We start from the raw sequence: 19,284 nt of genomic DNA, 5'->3' as shown, positions 1-19,284 counted from the left end.
CTTTGTGGCCAAGATGCATTGAGCATTGATTGTTTGCTAGATACGCCACATGCATTATTTTATTTCTTGCAGTTACCCCAAAGGCACTGATATTCTTATGATAGTCTCTTATTAAGAACTAAATTGAAGCTTGGAAATGCTAAGCCACTGCTCTGAAGTCTCCCAGGGTGCTATTCAGGGTCCTCCCAGATGAAGGGGGGTGGAGTGAGCAGCGGCTTCCAGCTGTGCTGCCCAGAAGTGTTGCAGGGGTTTCTCCTGCTGCAGATTCAAGGGTGTTCATTTACAATGAAAGTTGAGGGTTTGTGTAGCTCTTCCCTTGTGGATGTCAAAGGCACTTCTGCTCCTGTAGGAATGTGGACACATACACATGCATGCACACGCGCGCGCGCACACACACACACAATCTTCCTCATTGCAGACACTACTATGGGCATCTCACTTCTCCACATCCCTTACTCTTTGGATGTATTGTTTTTCTTCCTCCCTCCAACCCTGTCTTCAGACTTCCTTACCTTTCCAGGAGCTTCTAACTCAGCTCAGTTCCACAAGTCTGCAAGGTAGACCAGATGGTCCTGGAGGACTAGTGAAGGACAGGGATAGGAGGGAATAAAGATGGTAAGGCCATGCCATGGCAGTCGGGCCGATCGTCAGGCAGCTTACCCCTCCTGCCCTTCCTGTTGTGGGGTGGAGGAGACTGCAATAGTGTGGATTTGTGCTGGAAAGTTCAAAAGTGTGTGCATGAGTGTGTGTGTGTGTGTGTGTGTGTGTGTGTGTGTGTAGGTGTACATGGGGCTAAGACTAGGGCTCTTTTCTTACCTCCCTCTTCCAGCCCAGAGGCCTGGCAAGTACAGGGCTCTCTTGGCACTGAGCTCTTCCTCAGTGTGACACAGAGCTCAGGGCATCCTTGGGTGAGGTCCTTGCCAGCCTCAAATCCTGGCTTTTTTTGCGGGTCCACAGTCTTCAGGAACATGGAACATTCCGGGGCTCCTCTGCCTGTGTTTGCTTAGATTTCCCTCCATGCTCACTCAGGGCTGGCAGCTCCTTAGGGGCTCCTCTGAAGAGCATCTCTAGAGGACTTTTATATTTTTATTTAAAAAAAAAATTTTTGGTGTTTTGCTTGCATGTATGTCTCTGTGAGAGTGTCATATTCCCTACGACTAGAGTTACAGACAATTGTGAGCTGCCATGTGGGTGCTGGGAATTAAACCTGGGTCCTCTGGAAGAGCAACCAGTGCTCTTAACCACTGAGCCATTTCTCTTGCCTCCTTAATTTAATTTTTTTCAATATCATTTATTTTACCGGGCAGTGGTGGCACATGACTTTAATCCCAGCACTTGGGAGGCAGAGGATCGCTGTGAGTTCGAGGCCAACCTGGTCTACAAAGAGAGTTCCAGGACAGGCTCCAAAGCTACACAGAGAAATCCTGTCTCAAGAAACAAAAAAACAAAAAACAAAACCATATTTTTAAATCGTGTGTGTGTGCATATCATGTATGTGTGTACATGCCATGCGTATGTGTATATGCCGTGTGTGTGTGTACGTGTGCCACATGTGTGTGCGCATACCACATATGAGTAGAGGTCTGGCGGCTAGAGGTGCCACATCCTCGGAGCTGGAGTTACAGCTGGTTGTGAGTTGTCTAATGTGAGTGCTAGGATTAGAACTCGGGTCCTCTGAAAAAGCAATGAACACTTTTAGCCACTGAGCCATCTCCCCACCTCCATCCCTAGAGTATGTTTAAATAGAGAAAAGTTGATTTTTTTTTTTTTCCTTCCCACATGGTAATGACTTGTACATTTCTACTTAGTGGAGTAATTGACTGCTTGGCACTTGTGGCAGGCTTCTGATGTACGTGGTCCGCTAGAGCTGACCAGGACCCAGGCTTTGGCTTATATTGTCTAAAATTCTTTAAAGATAGATGCTATGAGCCATCCAGTGTAGCCATGCTGTCAGAAAGGCCTTGGGCGGGGTCAGCCAGGCCTGGAGACCGACCTGGATTCACATCAGGGCTCTCATGCATGACTCAGCGCCGAGCCAGCTCCAGGACTGCCTGGGATGCTTCAGGGAAATGGCGCGTGTGAGTGATTGATTAACCTAGGGACCTGCTACATAGTAAGCTAGCCTAATTAATCTAGATTTTAGATAACTATCACTCGTCCCTCTGCTTGTGGCCTGCCTGCTTGCCTCCACCCCTACCTGTCTTCCTGCCCCCTTTTGGAGGTAGGCCCCTTGGGGCTTTGGGGGAAGGGAGCCAGGGTGGGATGTGTTGAGTGTGGCCTGGAGCCCTCTCTGAGCCAGAATTGTGAGGAGAAGCTCTTCTCCAGGTCTGCAGGCACAAAAGGCCTGAGGTCCCTGTATGCATGGGACAGAAGGGAAACCAAGGCAAGTGGCAGTGAGGTCTATAGCCTGCCATGCATAGCTCCAGGAGCCTGCGCAGGGCCTCCAGCCAGGACTGTCATCACTTGGGTCCTTCCTGCTGTAAATGATAAGGTGAGGATCAGAACTCAGCCCTGTTAGGAAAGCAGGTTCCGTAGGGTAAGTGTAGGGAAGACTGGACTCAGTGATGTAGAGGGAGCATGAAGAGCTGACCTTAACTAGTGAGTGTCCTAGGACAGGAAATGACCCCTCTGCCCTGTCACTTGGCCTGGGCCCAGGAGGCCTGGTTGTACCCGTGGCTACCTTTGCAGTGCCGCAGGACAGCTAAGGTGTCAGCCATAGGCATCTTACTTCATTGTATGATGTGGCAGATCATTCAGGCATATCCTTTAAACACAGCTGTTCATAGTAGCCTGGGAGATGCCTGCTGCCTTTATCCCCATTCCACAGGTTGGGATCCAAAGGATGCTAGGGAACTTGACAGAGGTCAGGTGGCCATCAGGGTGGGCTGCTGAAGGAGCAGGCATGAGTGGGTGTAGTGCCCACAGGGTTGGTTGCCAGCTGTTCCACCCTAGACCGCAGCATTGCCTCAGCCATGGGCTTGTTTCTATGTCATCTCCTGCTCGAGACTGCGTCCATTCGTATCCAGGACCTAGGAGGTACTCAGTGGATATTTTTATCATATCCCTATTGCCTCGCCTGCTGGTGGAGGGTGAGATCCAGCCCACTGTGTTTGTGTTTGTTCCAGAAGTAAGTGAGGCAGGCTTGTGGAGGCAGGATGGATGCCCTGGCAGGGCAAAACTATTGCTAACTCTTTAACATGTATGAAGCACCTGCTATGTACAAATACCCATAATCTATAGGGAACCACAAAGGGACACTAAGACAGGTCTCCTGTCTCCAGGGATGTGGCCTTTGGCTAGAAGGGACAATTTCCATCAGTATTTATCCCACGAAGCCACCGAATGTTTGCCGACTACAGTCGAATCATTGAAACAAAAGGCTAATGAGCTTTCAGAGGTGGCTGTAGTCAGAACCACATCTGTCGGGGGACAAGGCATGTCTGTGTGTGAATGTGTGCGTGTGAGAGCTGTGCATGTTTTGTACAGGTCTGCCGTGCCCTGCTAGGGCTCCCGCCATAGGATGCTCTGGCGGCCGGGGCAGGGCTTCGCCTCCTGCAGAGGACAATTCTTTTCATCGAATTCCACAGCCACAGACAGCCCCTGGGAGACCAGCCAGCTGGCAAAGACGGTACATGCTTATTGTCCGGGGAGGCCTGGGCAGGTAGTTGGCTAGATCTGGCACGTTCATCCCCTTGACTCAAACACCAACTTGAGGCATCCGATCAGCAGATTCTGGGTCAGTGGCTTCTGGTCTAAGCACTGACAGGAGCATGGATGTCTTTCTGTTTTGAGAAGGGGCTTCTGGCAAAATATCTCTTTGTGGGACAAGGGTACCTGTGTCTAGGAATGAAGAGGCAAGCATGAATAAGTGTGTATGTGTGCCAGTGAATATCAGGTGTGTTGTCAGTGTGCCTCACTCATGTTTTTGCTGTGTGTGCTTGCACGTGTGTGTGTAGAACATGGCATAGGGGGATATAATGGCAGCTACATTGGAAAGACCCACAGGCTGGGAGTGAGAAGGTGGAGCCGTTTGTTTTGAAGGCCTTCTCGCATGCCTCTCCGCCTTCCAAGAATCTCATAGTCTCTCTTGTTTACCACCTGTGTCATGGGAAAACATGACACCCAGTCTGGTTCCTGTAAATCAGAAGAATAAAATGAAACAGCCTGACATAGTAATGCAGACCTATAATCCCAATGTCAGGAGGTAGAGGAAGGAGGACCAGAAGTTCAAGACCAGCCTCTGATACTTGAGAGCCTGTTTCAAAACCCAACAACAAAAAAGAGTATGTGGATTCTGCTGTATTATACACGTGTTAGTGATTATTGTTGGCATAGCCAAGCTTATCAGACAAAGTTGTGTGTGACTTAAAATAATCCATCCCATGAGCTGCACTAAAATGTGGGTCAAACCGTAGCCTCCGAAGTTTAGAGAGAGGCTGACGGGAACCACTTGATCTAGAAGGACGCCCTTGCTGAAGGTGCCCACACGCTGTAAAGACTCCAGAACTGGAAAGTGACCATTGTGTTAAGGTATGGAAGATACATTTGGGATTGTGTCATATGCCTGTAATCCTGACACTTGGGAGATGAAGGCAGCAGGACCAGGGAATTGTGGACACCCCGAGTCACACCCTGAGGGCCTCCCCAACAAACAGTAACATATGGAAAAGAACACAGGTGTGGTGGCTCATGCCTGTTATCAGTCCTTCAGAGGGTAAGGCAGGAGGATTGGTGTTAAATTTGAGGCAAGCCTGGGCTACATAATGAGTTTTAGGCCAGGCTGGGCTAAAACCATAATCATCCTGTTTGTGACTATGGAAACAAAGATCTCTGTGTCTCCGGAGCCCTGCGCACTGTGTATTTGTGGTTTGTAGGTTTGTGCGCGCATCTCATTTGTGTATGTGGACTCTATTCTTTCCTGAGTATCCGCTGTGTGGTAGTCACTCATCCAAGGGTTTCCAGTGTCTGTCTTGTGTAAGCGCACCAGCCTAGGCCTTTCTTCATTTTGTTTTGGGGTTTTGAAACAGGCTCTCAAGTACTCTAGGCTAGCCTAGAACTTCTGATCCTCCTGCCTCTACCTCCCAAGAAGTCCCGATTGGCCCAGCATAGTAGTGTATGCTTATAATCCTAGCATTGGGAGGCCAAGGCAGGATTGCAAGTTTGAGACTCTGCCTCCAAAACCAAAAATAAACAACAGCTCTGGTTGCTTCCTTTAAGAAGCTCGTAGTCAGCATGATAACCAGGTTGAACTCCTATGGAGCAGGCATTAAAAACATAGACACCCTTCTGTCAGGATCTACCTATTCAGTCTAGGTAGGGACAAGAGGAAGACCAGGGGACACAAGCCCAGGAAGTGAGACTGGGCAGCCTTCAGGAAAGGTGGTTCAGACAGAAGAAATAACTATGCCTAGATGCCTGGGGAAGCAGCCGCTTCTGCACCTGCTGCCTGTGTCGGGGCCCTGGAATGGAAAGGAGACACAGGCTTTCTTTCAAGCAAGAGCCCAGGGGACCTTTGCAAGAACTAGGAGCTGGATTTGATCCTGCAGGCCCCTGGGGTTCCCCTCAGAGGAGGCTTAAGCTCTGTAGAATGACATAATCCACCTTCCAATTTGGGAAAGGGGAGCCCCAGCATCCGCATAGCTCACCATAGCAACGGCAGCAGCCAGATGTTGGGATCTGTCTGCTCGAGAGTGATGGCTGCACATGGAGGAGAGAGCTGGGATTTGCTGGAGGCCAGGAGGGGTGGGGGGTGGGGTGCTGGGGATGCTGGCCTGTGAAACATGGCCAGACTGTATGGAGGCAGGAGGAAGCGAACAGTTCCCCAGCGACTGTCACGTGCCAGTGTTCATCTGTCCCCTTACTTATTGTCATGCTGTCACTGTGAAGTAAATTTGATCCCCATTTTACGGATGAGGAAAGCAGGCTGTGGAGAAGATGGTAAGTCGGAGGTGACTAGGAAGCACAGAGCACAGGAAGACCCTGCTCACCCAGCCCTGCTTTCCAAATTCCCATTTATAATTTCTGTGTCCCCCCACCCCCACCCCCGCTCTTAAAAGTGACTAACTGAATCTCCTAACCTGACAGATGAGGAGGCCAACCTGGACTCTAATCTGTTCCCACTAAATGTGTTGCTGTTTCCACATGCTCAGGTTACTGCCGCTCAGATTCTTGCATTTCAGTATTAGAGATGCCCTTCATTCAGTGCTGCTTACAGATTTGAGAAGCATGCCTCGCATTCCTTTCCGTAACCCATCAGCACAGACACTGTAAAACAGGCCCCTGACCCATGCGAGAATAAACCACTTGATACACCTCCCTGGAGTCACTGAGGGCATGGCCCGGGCCATCTGTTCATCCACTCAGTGTCTCAGCCCCTGCCCAGCAGCAGGAACCACAGGCGGGCCCGGAGCAGAGCACGCCCTCCATTTTAGAATGTTATGCTGATAACTTGCTTCCCACAGAGCTGTACTTCTGAGCCACCAGGGAAGGTGGGAGCCAAGCCTGGACGTAGATTCTGAAGTCTGGGAGGTCTGTGCACAGCTTGCTTCATGCTGGGCATAAGGTTCGGGCCTGGCACTGGCACATAGCCTCCGCCTGGTACTCTCCAGGTTCTGGAGAGGTGGCCCCTTCTTCCCGGGCTGGGTTACCTTGAATCGGCAGTGGCAAGAGTGTACTGAGTGTGTGGAGCGTGCCTGAGCAGCTTGTCTGGGGTGAAGCTGTGGGCCACAGCCATATAGCATGATGTTTGCTGTGAGTTGTGAGGACAGGGGCGGGGCTGTGCCAAAAGGCCAAGTGTCTCTGGTTTGGTTCAATTTCCATTTTTGTTTTGGTCAAGGTCTCCGATGGTTTTGAACGCTCCTTTTAACCAAGGATAACCTCCCATGTGCTGGGGTTATAGGCATGTCCTACCACGCCTGGTTTGTGCGGTGCTAGGGATCCAGCCACAGTTTCAAGCACACTAGGCAAGTCTACCAATCTAGCCCACTTTGGATTTTGGTCATCGCTATGTGGTGGTCACCTTTTTTTTTTTTTTTTCCTGATTAAAGACAAGGTTGGCTTTCACTCTCTGATTTTCCTAACGAAATCTAGGTGGTCAAATCCCAAACCAGTAACTAATAAATGTAGTTTACTAAAGAAATAGTTCAAATCCCAGGTAGTTCTTCCAGGATCCATCCTAGGCTCTGAGGAAGAAACAGCAAACAAATAGACAGCAGCCCTGCCATTGTTCACTTTAGTACCCCGAGAGGCAGGCAGAATGGCCACGTTCTCACCTCATCTTGTGAATAAGGAACTGAGGCTCAGAGCAGGATCCCAGATGAGGAAACAGGAGCCCCGGACCTGCTGTAGTCTGCGGCAGGTCCTGTGCCATGTCTACCACCTCCTCATGGTTTTATAAAGGTGGAAACAAGCTGTGGTAGAATCAAACCTAAAGCAATACCTCACTCCCAAAGTTGCCATCCCACAGTGACCCTCACACTCTGAGCTGCATGGTTCAGATTTGGTCTGTGTATCCCCAGCAACCCTTTCTTGCAGGGATATCTTTAGAACCCTGGGAGACAGTTCTGAGTCAACAACCTGGCTTCTCTTGGGCATATGACCTTGGGCTACCCATGGCAGGTCCTTTGAGATCCCTCTGAGTCCCCCTTCTGTTGCCTGTCTCTCCAGAGCCTTCTAGCACCTCTTCTCAGCCTCTCCTAAAAGGAACTCCCAGAGACAGTGGTCTTGGCGCATTCTCTCCCTCCACACTGGACCCTCCTCTGCTTGCTGACTCCTCACAGGGAATCTTTTTGGCTGGACTCCCAACATGGTCCTTTCCAGCCCTTCTCCAACCCCCTGTCCTCATGCCGTTGTGCAGTGCCCAGTGGCAGTGCCCTCCAAAGCCAGCTCTGATGACCTCTTGCCAGATGTCTCTTGCCTAGTAACAGACCTTCCTTGACCCTACAATGCCCTGAGACGGCATCTGTGCCTCTGTCTATTCTGTCTCCTCTGCAAGCTGGACTGTCCCCACCAGCGGGTGCTGAGGTATGCCTGTCTGTCATCTCCACTCACATTCTTCAGAGGATTGTTAGAACCTGAGCTGTGATTGTCTTCTTCCCAGACATGCCTTGAGTAGATGATGGATGGATGGATGGATGGATGGATGGGTGAGTGGGCAGACGGGTATAAAGGTCAAGGGTGCTCTTTGTTGTCTGTCGGATGCCTGAGATTGGTCACAGTAGGTCTTCATTGCATGCCCTACTAATACCTGAAAATTAATGTGGTGAACCACAGACTATTTTGAAATCGCAGAAAATGAAAGTTGAGTAGGATGTGGAGGACCATCTCAAATCTCCAGGAAACTGGGCACCCTCACCTTCTCTGTCCATGATACCACTGTCTCTGTGGCTTGGCTCTTCAGTGAGATCTGCAAAGCCATTTTCAGCTACTAATACCATGTGGTGCTTGGGGAGCAACTTACTATTCTTCAGCTGGGTCCAGGGCGCTTTCCCCTTCCCCAACATTGTTTCTGCCAGTGGTTAGTCATGCTGGAGTCTGCTGAGTCAAAAGGGACTTGTAGGTGGTTTGTGGCCAGGCTGGAGCAGTGAAGCAGGACTTTCTAGGCATGCAACTCTGCCCCAGGAGGTAAAGCCCAGAGGTCTTGGCCCTGAGTAGGTTTTGACAGATGGAAACAAAGCAAACAAAACTTTATGAGTGAGAAGGATCAAGGGGTACCATGGTCTCCAGGACGCTTCTGTAGAATGATGACATATCAGGGCCAGGCCACATGGACTAAGAGGTATTTACAGCCTGAACGAAATTCCTGCATTCTGCACAGAGGCCTGCATTTTGAGTACTGTATGCACTATAAACAACATCACTAAATTGACTGTTTCTTCTCATGTTGTCTTGTTTTCGATAAAGATTCATTAAATAGCTTGCTCCTTTTTAGATTTTTTTTCTTCATCTAAATAAAAGCTACTGTGGTCTGGGAATATGGCTCAGGGGTAGAGCACTTCCCTAGCAGATAGGATGTCCTGGGTTCAGTACCTAACACCCAAACCAAAGAGACTCAGAAATAAATCCATTACCAAAGCCTTGTGTTATGGTCTAGTGATTAGGAAAATATGGGGGCAAGGGAGATGGCTCAGTGGGTAAAGTTCTTGCTATGCAACACGAGGACCTGAGGTCAGATTTCCCAGCACCCACATAAATGCTGGGTGAGAAGTGCATAGCTGTAACGCCAGCATTGGGGAGACATAGTCAGGAAGTGCTTGACAGCCATTTGAGCTGTGCCATTGAGTTCACTGAGAAGACCCGGTCTCAAAAGGTAAGGAAGGTTTAGGATTGCGATATGGTTCATTGGATAAAAATCACTTGACCCAAAGCCTGACCACCCGAGTTCAACATCCAGCATGGTGGAGACAGTCAGCTGAAAGGCCTCTGACCTTCTCATGTACACTGTGGTGCATGTGTGTACAGTCACACACACACAAATAATATGTGTAGTACTTTTTGGTTTGGTTTTTTGAGGCAGGGTTTCTCTGTGTAGCCCTGGCTGTCCTGGAACTCACTCTGTAGACCAGGCTGACCTCGAACTCACAGAGGTCTACCTGCCTCTGCCTCCTGAGTGCTAGGAATTAAAGGTGTTAGTCACCACCACCTGACCCTATATGTAATGATTCTTATTATTTTTTAAAAAGTAGAGAGCAAGCTGGGCAGTGGTAATGCATACCTTTAATCCCAGCATCAAAGGCAGAGGCAGGCGGATCTCTGTGAGTTTGAGACCAGCCCGGTCTAAAGGGTGAGCTCCAGAATAGTCAAGTCTATACTGAGAAACCCTGTCTTGGAGGAAAAAAAAAAAGATGAAGAGCAATTGAAGAAAACACCTAAAGTTTCCACACACGTGCATGCACATACAACATACACACGTGCACCTACACATGAAGAAAGAAAAGGAGTATGGTTAAAGCCAAGTGTGGTGGCTCATGCCCAGCACCCGGAGATGGACGTAGTAGTTCAGGGTCATCCCTGGCTACATAGGGAGTTTGAGCCTAATCTGAGCTAAATGAGGTCCTGTCTTAAAAATCAAAAAGGAAGCAGAGTGGTGGTGGCACACACTTTTTTTTTTTTCTAAGATTTATTTATCACAGCTGGGCAGTGGTGGCGCAAGCCTTTAATCCCAGCACTCGGGAGGCAGAGGGAATGGATCTCTGAGTTTGAGGTCAGCCTGGTCTACAGTTCAGGCCAGCCAGGACTACACAGAAAAACCCTTTTGAAGAAAAAAAAAAATCAAAAAGGGAGCTGAGCATGGGGCAAACACCTTTAATCCTGACATTCAAGAGGCAGAAGCAGATGGTTTCCTTTGAGGCCTCGTCTACATAGCAAATTCAAGAGACCCTGTCTTTTTTGTTTGTTTTGTTTTGTTTTTTGAGACAGGGTTTCCCTGTGTAATATTCCAGGCTGTTCTGGAACATTTTTTGTAGACTAAGCTGGCCTTTAACTCACTGAGATCCCCCTGTCTCTGCCTCCCAAATGCTGGGATTAAAGATGTGTGCCACCACTGCCCAGCTGAGACCCTATCTTAAACAAAACAAAAAAATTAAAATACACACACAGAGAGTGTGGTTCCTGGGGGCCCTGTAGGTCTTACCCAGTTTTTTTATTTGGTCAATGCTAGGGGTTGAACCTAGGGTCTTGTGCCTGCTAGGCACATCATCTGCCCCAGCTGTATGCAGATGGAGATCCGGATGTATCTGGATGGAGCTCAGCTTTACCATCCAGGAAGGGTGGGGACAGCATGGCACAGCCCTGCATGTGCGACTGTTGTGGAATTAGGACAGGAGGAGGCCAATGCCAGGCCAGCTAGCCTGGAACACAGTGCCTCTTGGGTCAGCTCTGACTTACCGGGTGTGTCTGTGCCCACAGGAAGGAGAGGAACAGGAGGAGAATCGTGGCAAGGAAGAGCGCCAGGAACCCAGCACCACGGCCCGGAAGGTGGGGAGGCCTGGCCGGAAGCGCAAGCACCCACCGGTGAGTGTCCTCTTTCACGCTACCCGTTCCTGTGCTGTGGACAGCGGCGATGTGTGTCTAAGGCCTCGGGATATTAAGGCCAGCTGCAGGGCTTTGCTGGATTCTCCATTCTTTGAGCCTCCCGAACACCTTGTCTTTCCCTATTTTCCTGCAGTTTTGAACTAGAGGCCAGGGAACTTGGCTGGTGGGTATGGGAGCTAAGATTTCAGCCAGGCTCTGACCCCTGGCTTCCCTCCAGAAGGGCCCCTGCAGGTCCCTCTGCTCCCAGGAAGGGAACTTTGGAGGAAAGGACTCGAGGTCAGAGCCTGGTTCCAGAGAAAGGAAGGGATGTTGCGCTTCTGCAGGAGGGGTGCAGGTCCTCCTGACGCCCACAAGCTCCTCCTTCAAGGAGCCATGCTGCTGAGGTCTTGGGGAGCTCCGGGTCTACTCAAGATGGAGAGAGCTGGGGGTGTGGTGAAGCTGTGGGCTGGAAGAGCCGGCCTCCCTCATGCCTAACTTTGGTAGATAATTATTTCCCAGCAGAAGGCCAGCTGGTTCCTTTCTCTTAGCCCTTCCAGCAGAGAACGGTAAACTCAGAGCAGGAGGATGGGGGGGGGGGGGGGGAGGCAGGCAAGGCAGGGAACAGCGATTTTTGCACAGCTAGGTAGGAAAGTAGGTCTAGGGAAGAGCGGGAGTTAGGGGACTAGCTGGTAAGTCATTTAGGACATTTTCATAATAAAGCACACATGGATATTTTATGGCCTGTAATGAAAAATTCACTTGACAATGGAAGGATGAAAGGAGAGTTCAGAAGAATTTCCGGTTTGCTGCAGGCGGCACTGGCAGATCTCCCAGGTACTTCTGCCCCACTCTCACCTGAGAGCACCTTGGGGGGTGAAGGTGTGCAAAGGGGCAGCTGGCCCCCTGTGACTGTAGGCACACCCTTGTCCCCCCTGAGGCGCCTCAGCCTGTAATCTGCAGAACAAATTTCTCCACTCTAGTTAGTTGCTGAGGACCCAGAGCCACCACCTGTAACAAATAAAGAGGCAGTGACCCCTTGACTCCAATTTGTCGGTCTAAAATCAAAAGGAAGGCACCACACTGAGAGAGGGGGAAAGTCTGGGTCAGAGGGTATAAGGAAATAACTTGCAGAATGGGGACTGGAAGGGAGTCATTCAGCCCATGCCTGGATCCGGCTTCATTGCAGAGAGAAAAATCCTGTCTTTGGAATCCAGAAGACCTGGGTTCAAATGCCAGCTTCACAGCTCACCACCTTTATGAGCTTGTACTTGCCACTGAGAAGGACAGGCAGGATGCTTTCCTTCTAGAGTGCAGTGACAGCGAGGTGCGTGACCCAGTCTCTACCAGCTGCTGCTGAGCATGGGTACCACGGCAGTCACAGATTGTCAGGAGAAAGAAGTCCTCAGTTTGAAGCTATGTGACCTCATACGGTCACGTACCCTCTGACCAATTCCTCGTTGGAACAGGGCTGCCGTGAATGCCTGTACCCTCCTGGGGTACTTGGAAACAGCAAAGTGGAGCCCAAATGGCCAGTGCTGGCCAGATAATTAAACTTGCATAATTTTAGCGGCCAGTGTCTGCAGGCCAGGCTGCAGGCCTTAGGGGTGGGCTCCAATACTGACCTCTGAGCAGCCCCCCTGGGGAGGCGGTGCACATCACAAAAGGTGGATACAGTCCAGCCTGTGTCCTAGGTGACACTATAGCCACCTGGATACAGAGGAGAGGCCCTGGACAGAAAGCTCCTTGGAGAGCTCGTGCTAACTGAGGAATCCGGGGCATGAGATGAATGTTAGAAGGAAGCCCTGTGGTCTGGGAATGTGTCTTGGTTGGTAGAGTGCTTGCCTAGCGCGCATGAATCTGTAGCATGAATAATAAAAACCCAGAGACAGATATTGAGATTCAAGCTGAAGATCAGAAAAACAAAGCAGCCAATCACCAGAGAGATCTTTTACCTCTACCAATTCTTCAGACCTAAAGGGTGAGATCCTGTCTCCAGGAATCCTCAGTCTCCATACTCCAGAGAGCCTGTCTCTTCCCTTTTGCATTCCTCTCTCTTCCCAGCCCTATTGCTCCTAGCCCCTGTCTCCATCTCCCTAGTACTGGGATTAAAGGTGTGTGACTCCCAAACACTGGAATTAAAGGTGTAAGCCACCACCACCTGGATCTGTTTCTGGATTGAGCTTGTGTAGCCCAGGGTAGCCTTGAACTCACAGAGGTCCATCTGCCTCAGTCTCCGAATCCTGGGATTAAAGGTGTATGCCACCACTCCCTGGCCTCTAGTGGCTTAGTTTTGCATTCTTAGCGTTGGGCAAGCTTTATTAAAATACAAATAAAATATCACTAACATGGATCCCTGGGTTTGATCCCAGTACCGTACAATACTGAACTTGGCGCACACATCTGTGAGTGTGGAGGCAGGAGGGTTAGAAGTTCAAGGTCATCCTCAGCTAAATTTGAAGCCAGCCTTGGCCATGGTGAGACCCTGTCTAAAAAATTAAATTAAATTTTAAAAAGTGTTGCTATGAAGGGCTGGAGAGTTGGCCTAACAGTTTGGAACACTTGTTGCTTCTGCAGAGGACCCCGGTTTGACTCCCAGTACCCATATGGTGGCTCACAATCATACACAACTCCAGTTCCAGGAGATTTGATGCACTCTTTCCCACCTCCAAGGGCACCAGGCATGGATGTAGAACATAGACACATAAGCTGGCAAAACACTTATACATTAAAAAAAAAATTGGGGCTGGAGAGATGGCTCAGTTGTTGCATTGCCTGCTCTTCCGAAGGTCCTGAGTTCAGTTCCCAGCAACCACATGGTGGCTCACAACCATTTGTAATGAGATCTGGTGCCCTCTTCTGGCCTGCAGGGATACATGCAGGCAGAATACCGAGACTACTGTATACATAATAAATAAATAGATTTATTTAAAAAAAGAACAGAAAATTTAAATGAAAATAAACTCTGTCTCCAGTTGCTTTAAAAAAAATTTAAGGGACACCTTATACTTTGGAGGGAACAGAGAAAGTCAGCTCAGAAAATGAAGTTTTTACTGGGAGACCGCCTGGGGATGCTTCTGGGTTACTGCCGCTGCTGATGGCCTGAGGCTGTGTTCTTTGCCTTGTGGGGCAGGTGTACGGTCCTGGCTTCTTCCTCTCTCCTGGGGTCCCTATCTCCTTCTCAGCAGGAGCTTTGCAGGCTTCTCTGTGTTTTGCTGCAGCATGGCCCAGGGCTGGATTCCCAAGGAGCATTAGAGACCCAGTTTGTCTCCCAGGAAGCCTGCAGAGGGCAGGGAGGGAGAGACGGGGAGGCCGAGAGATGCAGGGGAGCACGGCCACAGAGGACTTCCTTCATGCTGGCTTTACTCCCGCAGCACTGCAGAGCTTCAGGTGCACCAGTGCTCCTCCTCGGCCCCAGGATTGAGCACCCTTGACGTCCTCCTCAGTTTGTCCCCAGGCCTGTCCTATGTTGCCATCCTCAGATATCTGCCCTTCGGTGTTGCTGTGTTAGCACCCTGAGCCAGAGATGTCCAGCCTACTTCACTTCGCCCTTCACCTAGGAAGAAGAAATGTATCTTCCAGTCTCATGTACTAAAGAAGAGAGTCACAGTATTGTCCTGCTTGCCAGGTCTCTGTTCTTGAGACTCTAGGGCAGCCATTCCTAACCTTCTAACGCTGTGACCCTTTTATACAGTTCCTTATGCTGTGATGACCCTCAACCATAAAATTATTTTCATTGCTACTTCATCATTGCATTTTTGATACTGTTGTGAATCTTAATGTAAATATCTGTGTTTTCCAGTGGCCTTAGGAAATCACTGTGAAAGGGTTGTTTGTGCCCCAAAGGGACCATAGACCCACAGGTTGAGAGCCACTCACTGCTGTAGGGACACCATATTTCCCCCTGCCCCACTCCCCCCATCTCTTTTTCTTTCACTGGGCCTCACTGTGTAGCCCTGGCTGAAGACCAGGTTGGCCTTCTGGAGTACTGGGGTTAAAGGTGTGTGGTGTGTGCCACTGAGCCCAGCAGGGTGTGAGCTACCATGTGGGTTCTGGGACCTGGATCCTCTGGAAGAGCAGCAAGTGCTCTTAATGGTGGGGCCATCTCTTGAGCTCTAGGACTCCCAGTTTCTTATAAGACACGCTCCAGAGCATTATATCCAACTTCCCAGCACCTACCATGTCACTTTCCTCGCCCCCCCACCACTAGTGCCCAACACTTACCCCTTGGGCAGAAGAACCTTGTATTCTTGCTGACCCCCAGGCTCATCTCCCCACCGGTGCTCTTTCATAGTCCGGTGAGCCAAGGGACTGGTACTCACTGCTCGTAGCCGGCAGCCTGAGTTCAGTCCCGGAACCAAAAAGGAGCGAAGAGAACTGGCTCCACGGAGTTGTCCTGGGATCTCCACACCCATGCTGTGGTGTATGCACCTCCTCTCCCCCTCCCGATAATACACACATAGCCACACCCACATGCACACACACAATTAAATTTTAACTAGAAATTAAAATAAGTAAAATAAAAAAAAAAAAACCCTAAGCTCATTTGGCCCCCTTAGATGGAAAGACTCTTCTTGGCCGGTTATAAAATCATACTGGTGAAGAACTAAGAGACCAGACGAACTGGAAGGCACGCATTTGGATGGCAGTGGTCTGCAGGCCTCGCTTCCAGAAACATGGTTGCTGCTTGTCTTGACGGTTCTAAGCTGCAATTTAATTATCTACTTCTTTACATGATCACACAGTGCTGCTCAAACCTAGTTTACAGAGCTTCAGCAAAATCTCAGCCTGAGCCATGCCCCCAGTCCTGAAAATTTCTTCCTCCTTCTCCCTCCCCCTCCTCCCACCCCTTCTATAATCGAAGTACAGTATCACGTCCATGAGTCCTTGCGCCTGTGTTGTTTCCAGTCCGCTGGTTCTCCTGCCTCCACCATCTCTCAGGCACTGAGCTGGCAGGCGGGAACGACCACCGCACCTAACTGGTTTGGGGTGTGCATTGGCTGTTTTTTGAGACAATCTCACTTTGTAGCCCTGGCTGTCGTTGAACTTGCCACAATCCTCCTGCCTCTTGACCCTTGGTACCATCTCTTTTGCATGACTTCCAAGTGGAGCTCTTTTCATTACACCACCGCCAAGGACCAAGACCAAGAATAAAGGCCAATAGTGCTTTGTTGCCTGCAAAGGCCATTTGAAAGGCTTCCCTCAGGCTGTCGAGATGACTTAGTAGGTAAAAGACTGAAAAATCCACGGGGAGTGGAAACAACTGGCTGCCAAGAGTTGTCCTCTGACCTTCAAAGAGTGCCATGGCATGAACACACACACACACACACACACACACACACACACACACACACAATAACAATTAGTTAAAAGTTTCACCACTTGGATCCCCCACCCCCTACTATGAAGCCCTGTGTTTTCCTTCTCACTAATGTATACAAGGCTTGAGAGCCTGGGTCCCCAAAGGCTCTTATTTAAGTTAATATATGAATGCAGGGCTGTTTGAAAATATGTGCAAACTGTTCCAGAAAACATACAAAGAAAACCGAGGTCTGGGGTGTAGTTCAGCTGGTAGAGTGTTTGCCGTACAAACGCAAGGCGCTGGGTTTGATGCTCAGCACTGTGTAAACACGCCAGCTATGCCAGCACTTGGGATCTGGAGGATCAGAGGTTCAAGGTCATTCTTAGCTAGAATCAAATTCAAGGCTAGCCTGGGCCACATGAAACCCTGTCTCAAAAAATAATTTAAAAAAAAAAAGGAAATATAGCTGAGGGAAGAGTTTGACATGAATCTCAGGAGTCCAGGTATAACTGGGGGAGCTGGAGTGGCTCAAGGACTGGGAAGAGAGCCTGCTTCAGAGTAGGCATTGGCCTGCTTAGCTGGCAGCTTTGCATTGGTGAAAGCCAAGATAGTGCCGGCAACAGGAAACAGGAAGCCAGCTGCCGGGCTGGGAGGGGCTTAGGAAGGGAGCTGGCACCTGGGCCAGGGCCCGTGGGCTGGCCAGTGCCCATGCAATAGAGGAGGAGGTGTGTGTGTGTCTGTGTGTGTCTGTGTGTGTCTGTGTGTCCCAGTGGGAAGAAAGGGCCATTTCCCTGTTCACCAGCTCCTGAAGACATTGCAGTCTGACAAGTGAGACTGTGTAAGGCTGGTTCCTGCTTGGTCACAAGCCCAGACAGCTCTGCAGAGGTCTTTGTTCTTTGTGGATGGTTCCAACTGGGGCATCAGAGGGACAGTTTCTGCCTTGGCCCACCAGGCTATAGAGTTGGGGTAGGAGGTAGGTGTGTGTGTGTGTGTGTGTGTGTGTGTGTGTGTGTGTGTATGATAGAGAGAGAGAGAGACCTGTCCTGCAAACTTCTACACTGTTTGCTAGCTGCATGCGTATCAGTGGGGATTTATACCTACCAACTTCCTCCAGGGTTATTTTTGCTTGGAGGGAGCATTCTGAGGTCACTCCTGCTAAGAATAACCCGGCAAGGGCGGGAGGAGGAGTGGGTGGGAGCTGGCGCTGAGCTCAGCTGAGCTAGGCTGGTCTCCTTACTCCATAGCAGCCTCCTGCTCAGCTAGGAGGGAGTTGGTTCCAGAGGGCAGCACTGTAGGGCAGAAGGGTAGAAGCCAGGGGAAGCCAGGGAGCTGTGGGACCGAGCCTCAGCTGGCTGGGCAGGCTTACTCAGCTCCGATGGCTTCACAAAGTAGGTTGCTTCTCCAGTCTCAGAACCATTTGATTTTTTCCCCAAAAGAATGCCCTTTTTGTCTCTAGACAGAACTGCTCTTTGAACTGACACTTAGTGGCTGATTCCCCCCTTGATTTTAGTCTCTCTTAGTCTGGGCTGCTGCTCCCTGATGATCAATCGGTCTATCCCAGCAGTGGCCTTCCAGGAGGCACGAGGAAGACAGGGCTGGAGGGGGCGTTGAGGTGCAGCTCCAGACATTTAACTCTTCCCTGAAGATTTGCTCTCCCGAACACTCAAGTGAACTGTGAGGGAGTCCAGCGTGGAGGGGCCTGGTCAGTGGTGGGAACCTTGAGGCCATAGAGCCAGGGAAGACTTGTTGGGACATGTGAAGCTTACTTGACCCTTAAAGGAGGGAGGGGAGCTGCCAGGGAAAAGTGACAGGCCTTCCTGAGGCCTTGTGATCAGGGCAGCCAGTGAGTTGTATAGATTGAGAGGCAGGCCCTCACCTACCAGCCTATCTGTAGACTAAGGTTCCATTATAATAGTCTTACTTGGGCTGGAGAGATAGTGTGCAGGTGGCCTGAGGGATTTTACTCCTTATTTTATTTTTGAGACATGGTGTCCTGAAATTCACTGTGTGGACCAGGCTAGCCTCAAACTTGCAAAGATCTGCCTGTCTCTGCCTCCCAAGTGTAGGGATTGAAGGTGTACACCACTATACCCAGCTTTTTTATTTTTATTTTTGAGACAGGATCATATTGTGTATTTCAGACTTGTCTCCAACTGGCAATCCTCCTGCCTCGGCCTCTAAAGTGCTGGGTTTATAGGCATACACAATCACACCTGGTGTTTTTACTCTGTATTCTTTGAGAAATAGGGAGGGAACATGGGGCCAAGAAGTCCAGGACCTGGTGAGAGTGTAGAAAACCATAGTACTGGCCCCTGATCAGATAGATGGAGGAGCAAAGGAGATGCCGCAGGCGCCAGCTACAGCACAATGGGGACAATGTCAGGAGGTGCCATAGGCTCCAGCAATGGCACAGTGGGGACAATGTCAGGGCTGTTGTCAAAGACCAAGGCTTCTGAAATAATCAGTAGAAATTACTATAGATAGCTGGTTCTAACTTTGGGGGTGTAGCTTAGTGGCAAAGCACTAACATGCTGGATTCCACACTGGCCTTGGAGGAAATAACAAACCCAGTGGGAGGATAGCTGATATTATATATTCATTGTTATTCCAGTGAACTTGGAATAACAAATAAGAAGGCCCACCTCTCTTTGTACCCCATCTTGACTCCTTCCTGGCATCACGTCTTAGGGTCACTTCCAATAAGCCTCTCCCATGCGTTGGTCTCTGTTGCTGTGTCCTCCCAGTGGTCCAGTCACGCCACCCTCTCTCCATCCATGCCACAGTGGCCAGCACGTGGGCCCTAGGGAAGCCTTTGACCGTCCTTGCTCACCTGGACTATTGTATGCATGTGATGTTTAACACTGACTGCCAAGTGACCAGATCAAGACTCACCCCTAAGGGACAAACCCCTGGGCATGTCTGGGGGGGGGCACTAGTTGGGGTTCACTGAAGTTGGAAGACCCAACCAGAATGTG

The 19,284-nt window shown here is 50.0% G+C and overlaps 1 protein-coding gene across 5 annotated transcripts in view; it reads left to right on the top strand.

Moving 5' to 3' along the window:
* LOC121439762 (DNA (cytosine-5)-methyltransferase 3A) overlaps positions 1-19,284 on the top strand; it is a 109,070-nt gene that overhangs the window by 32,165 nt on the left and 57,621 nt on the right. For all 5 annotated transcript variants that reach the window (XM_041640380.1, XM_041640379.1, XM_041640382.1 and 2 more), the window contains exon 3: positions 10,906-11,010. In XM_041640380.1, the coding sequence (XP_041496314.1) occupies positions 10,906-11,010 (105 nt within the window). The remainder of the gene's footprint in view (positions 1-10,905; positions 11,011-19,284) is intronic.

This window comes from Microtus oregoni, unplaced genomic scaffold (assembly GCF_018167655.1).
Source record: "Microtus oregoni isolate MIOR12 unplaced genomic scaffold, Mior012 000062F_ref0000492, whole genome shotgun sequence".
NCBI classification, from domain to species: Eukaryota; Metazoa; Chordata; class Mammalia; order Rodentia; family Cricetidae; genus Microtus; species Microtus oregoni.
The sequence above is the reverse complement of the archived record's forward strand: the minus strand, read 5'-3'. Positions and strand labels throughout refer to the sequence as shown.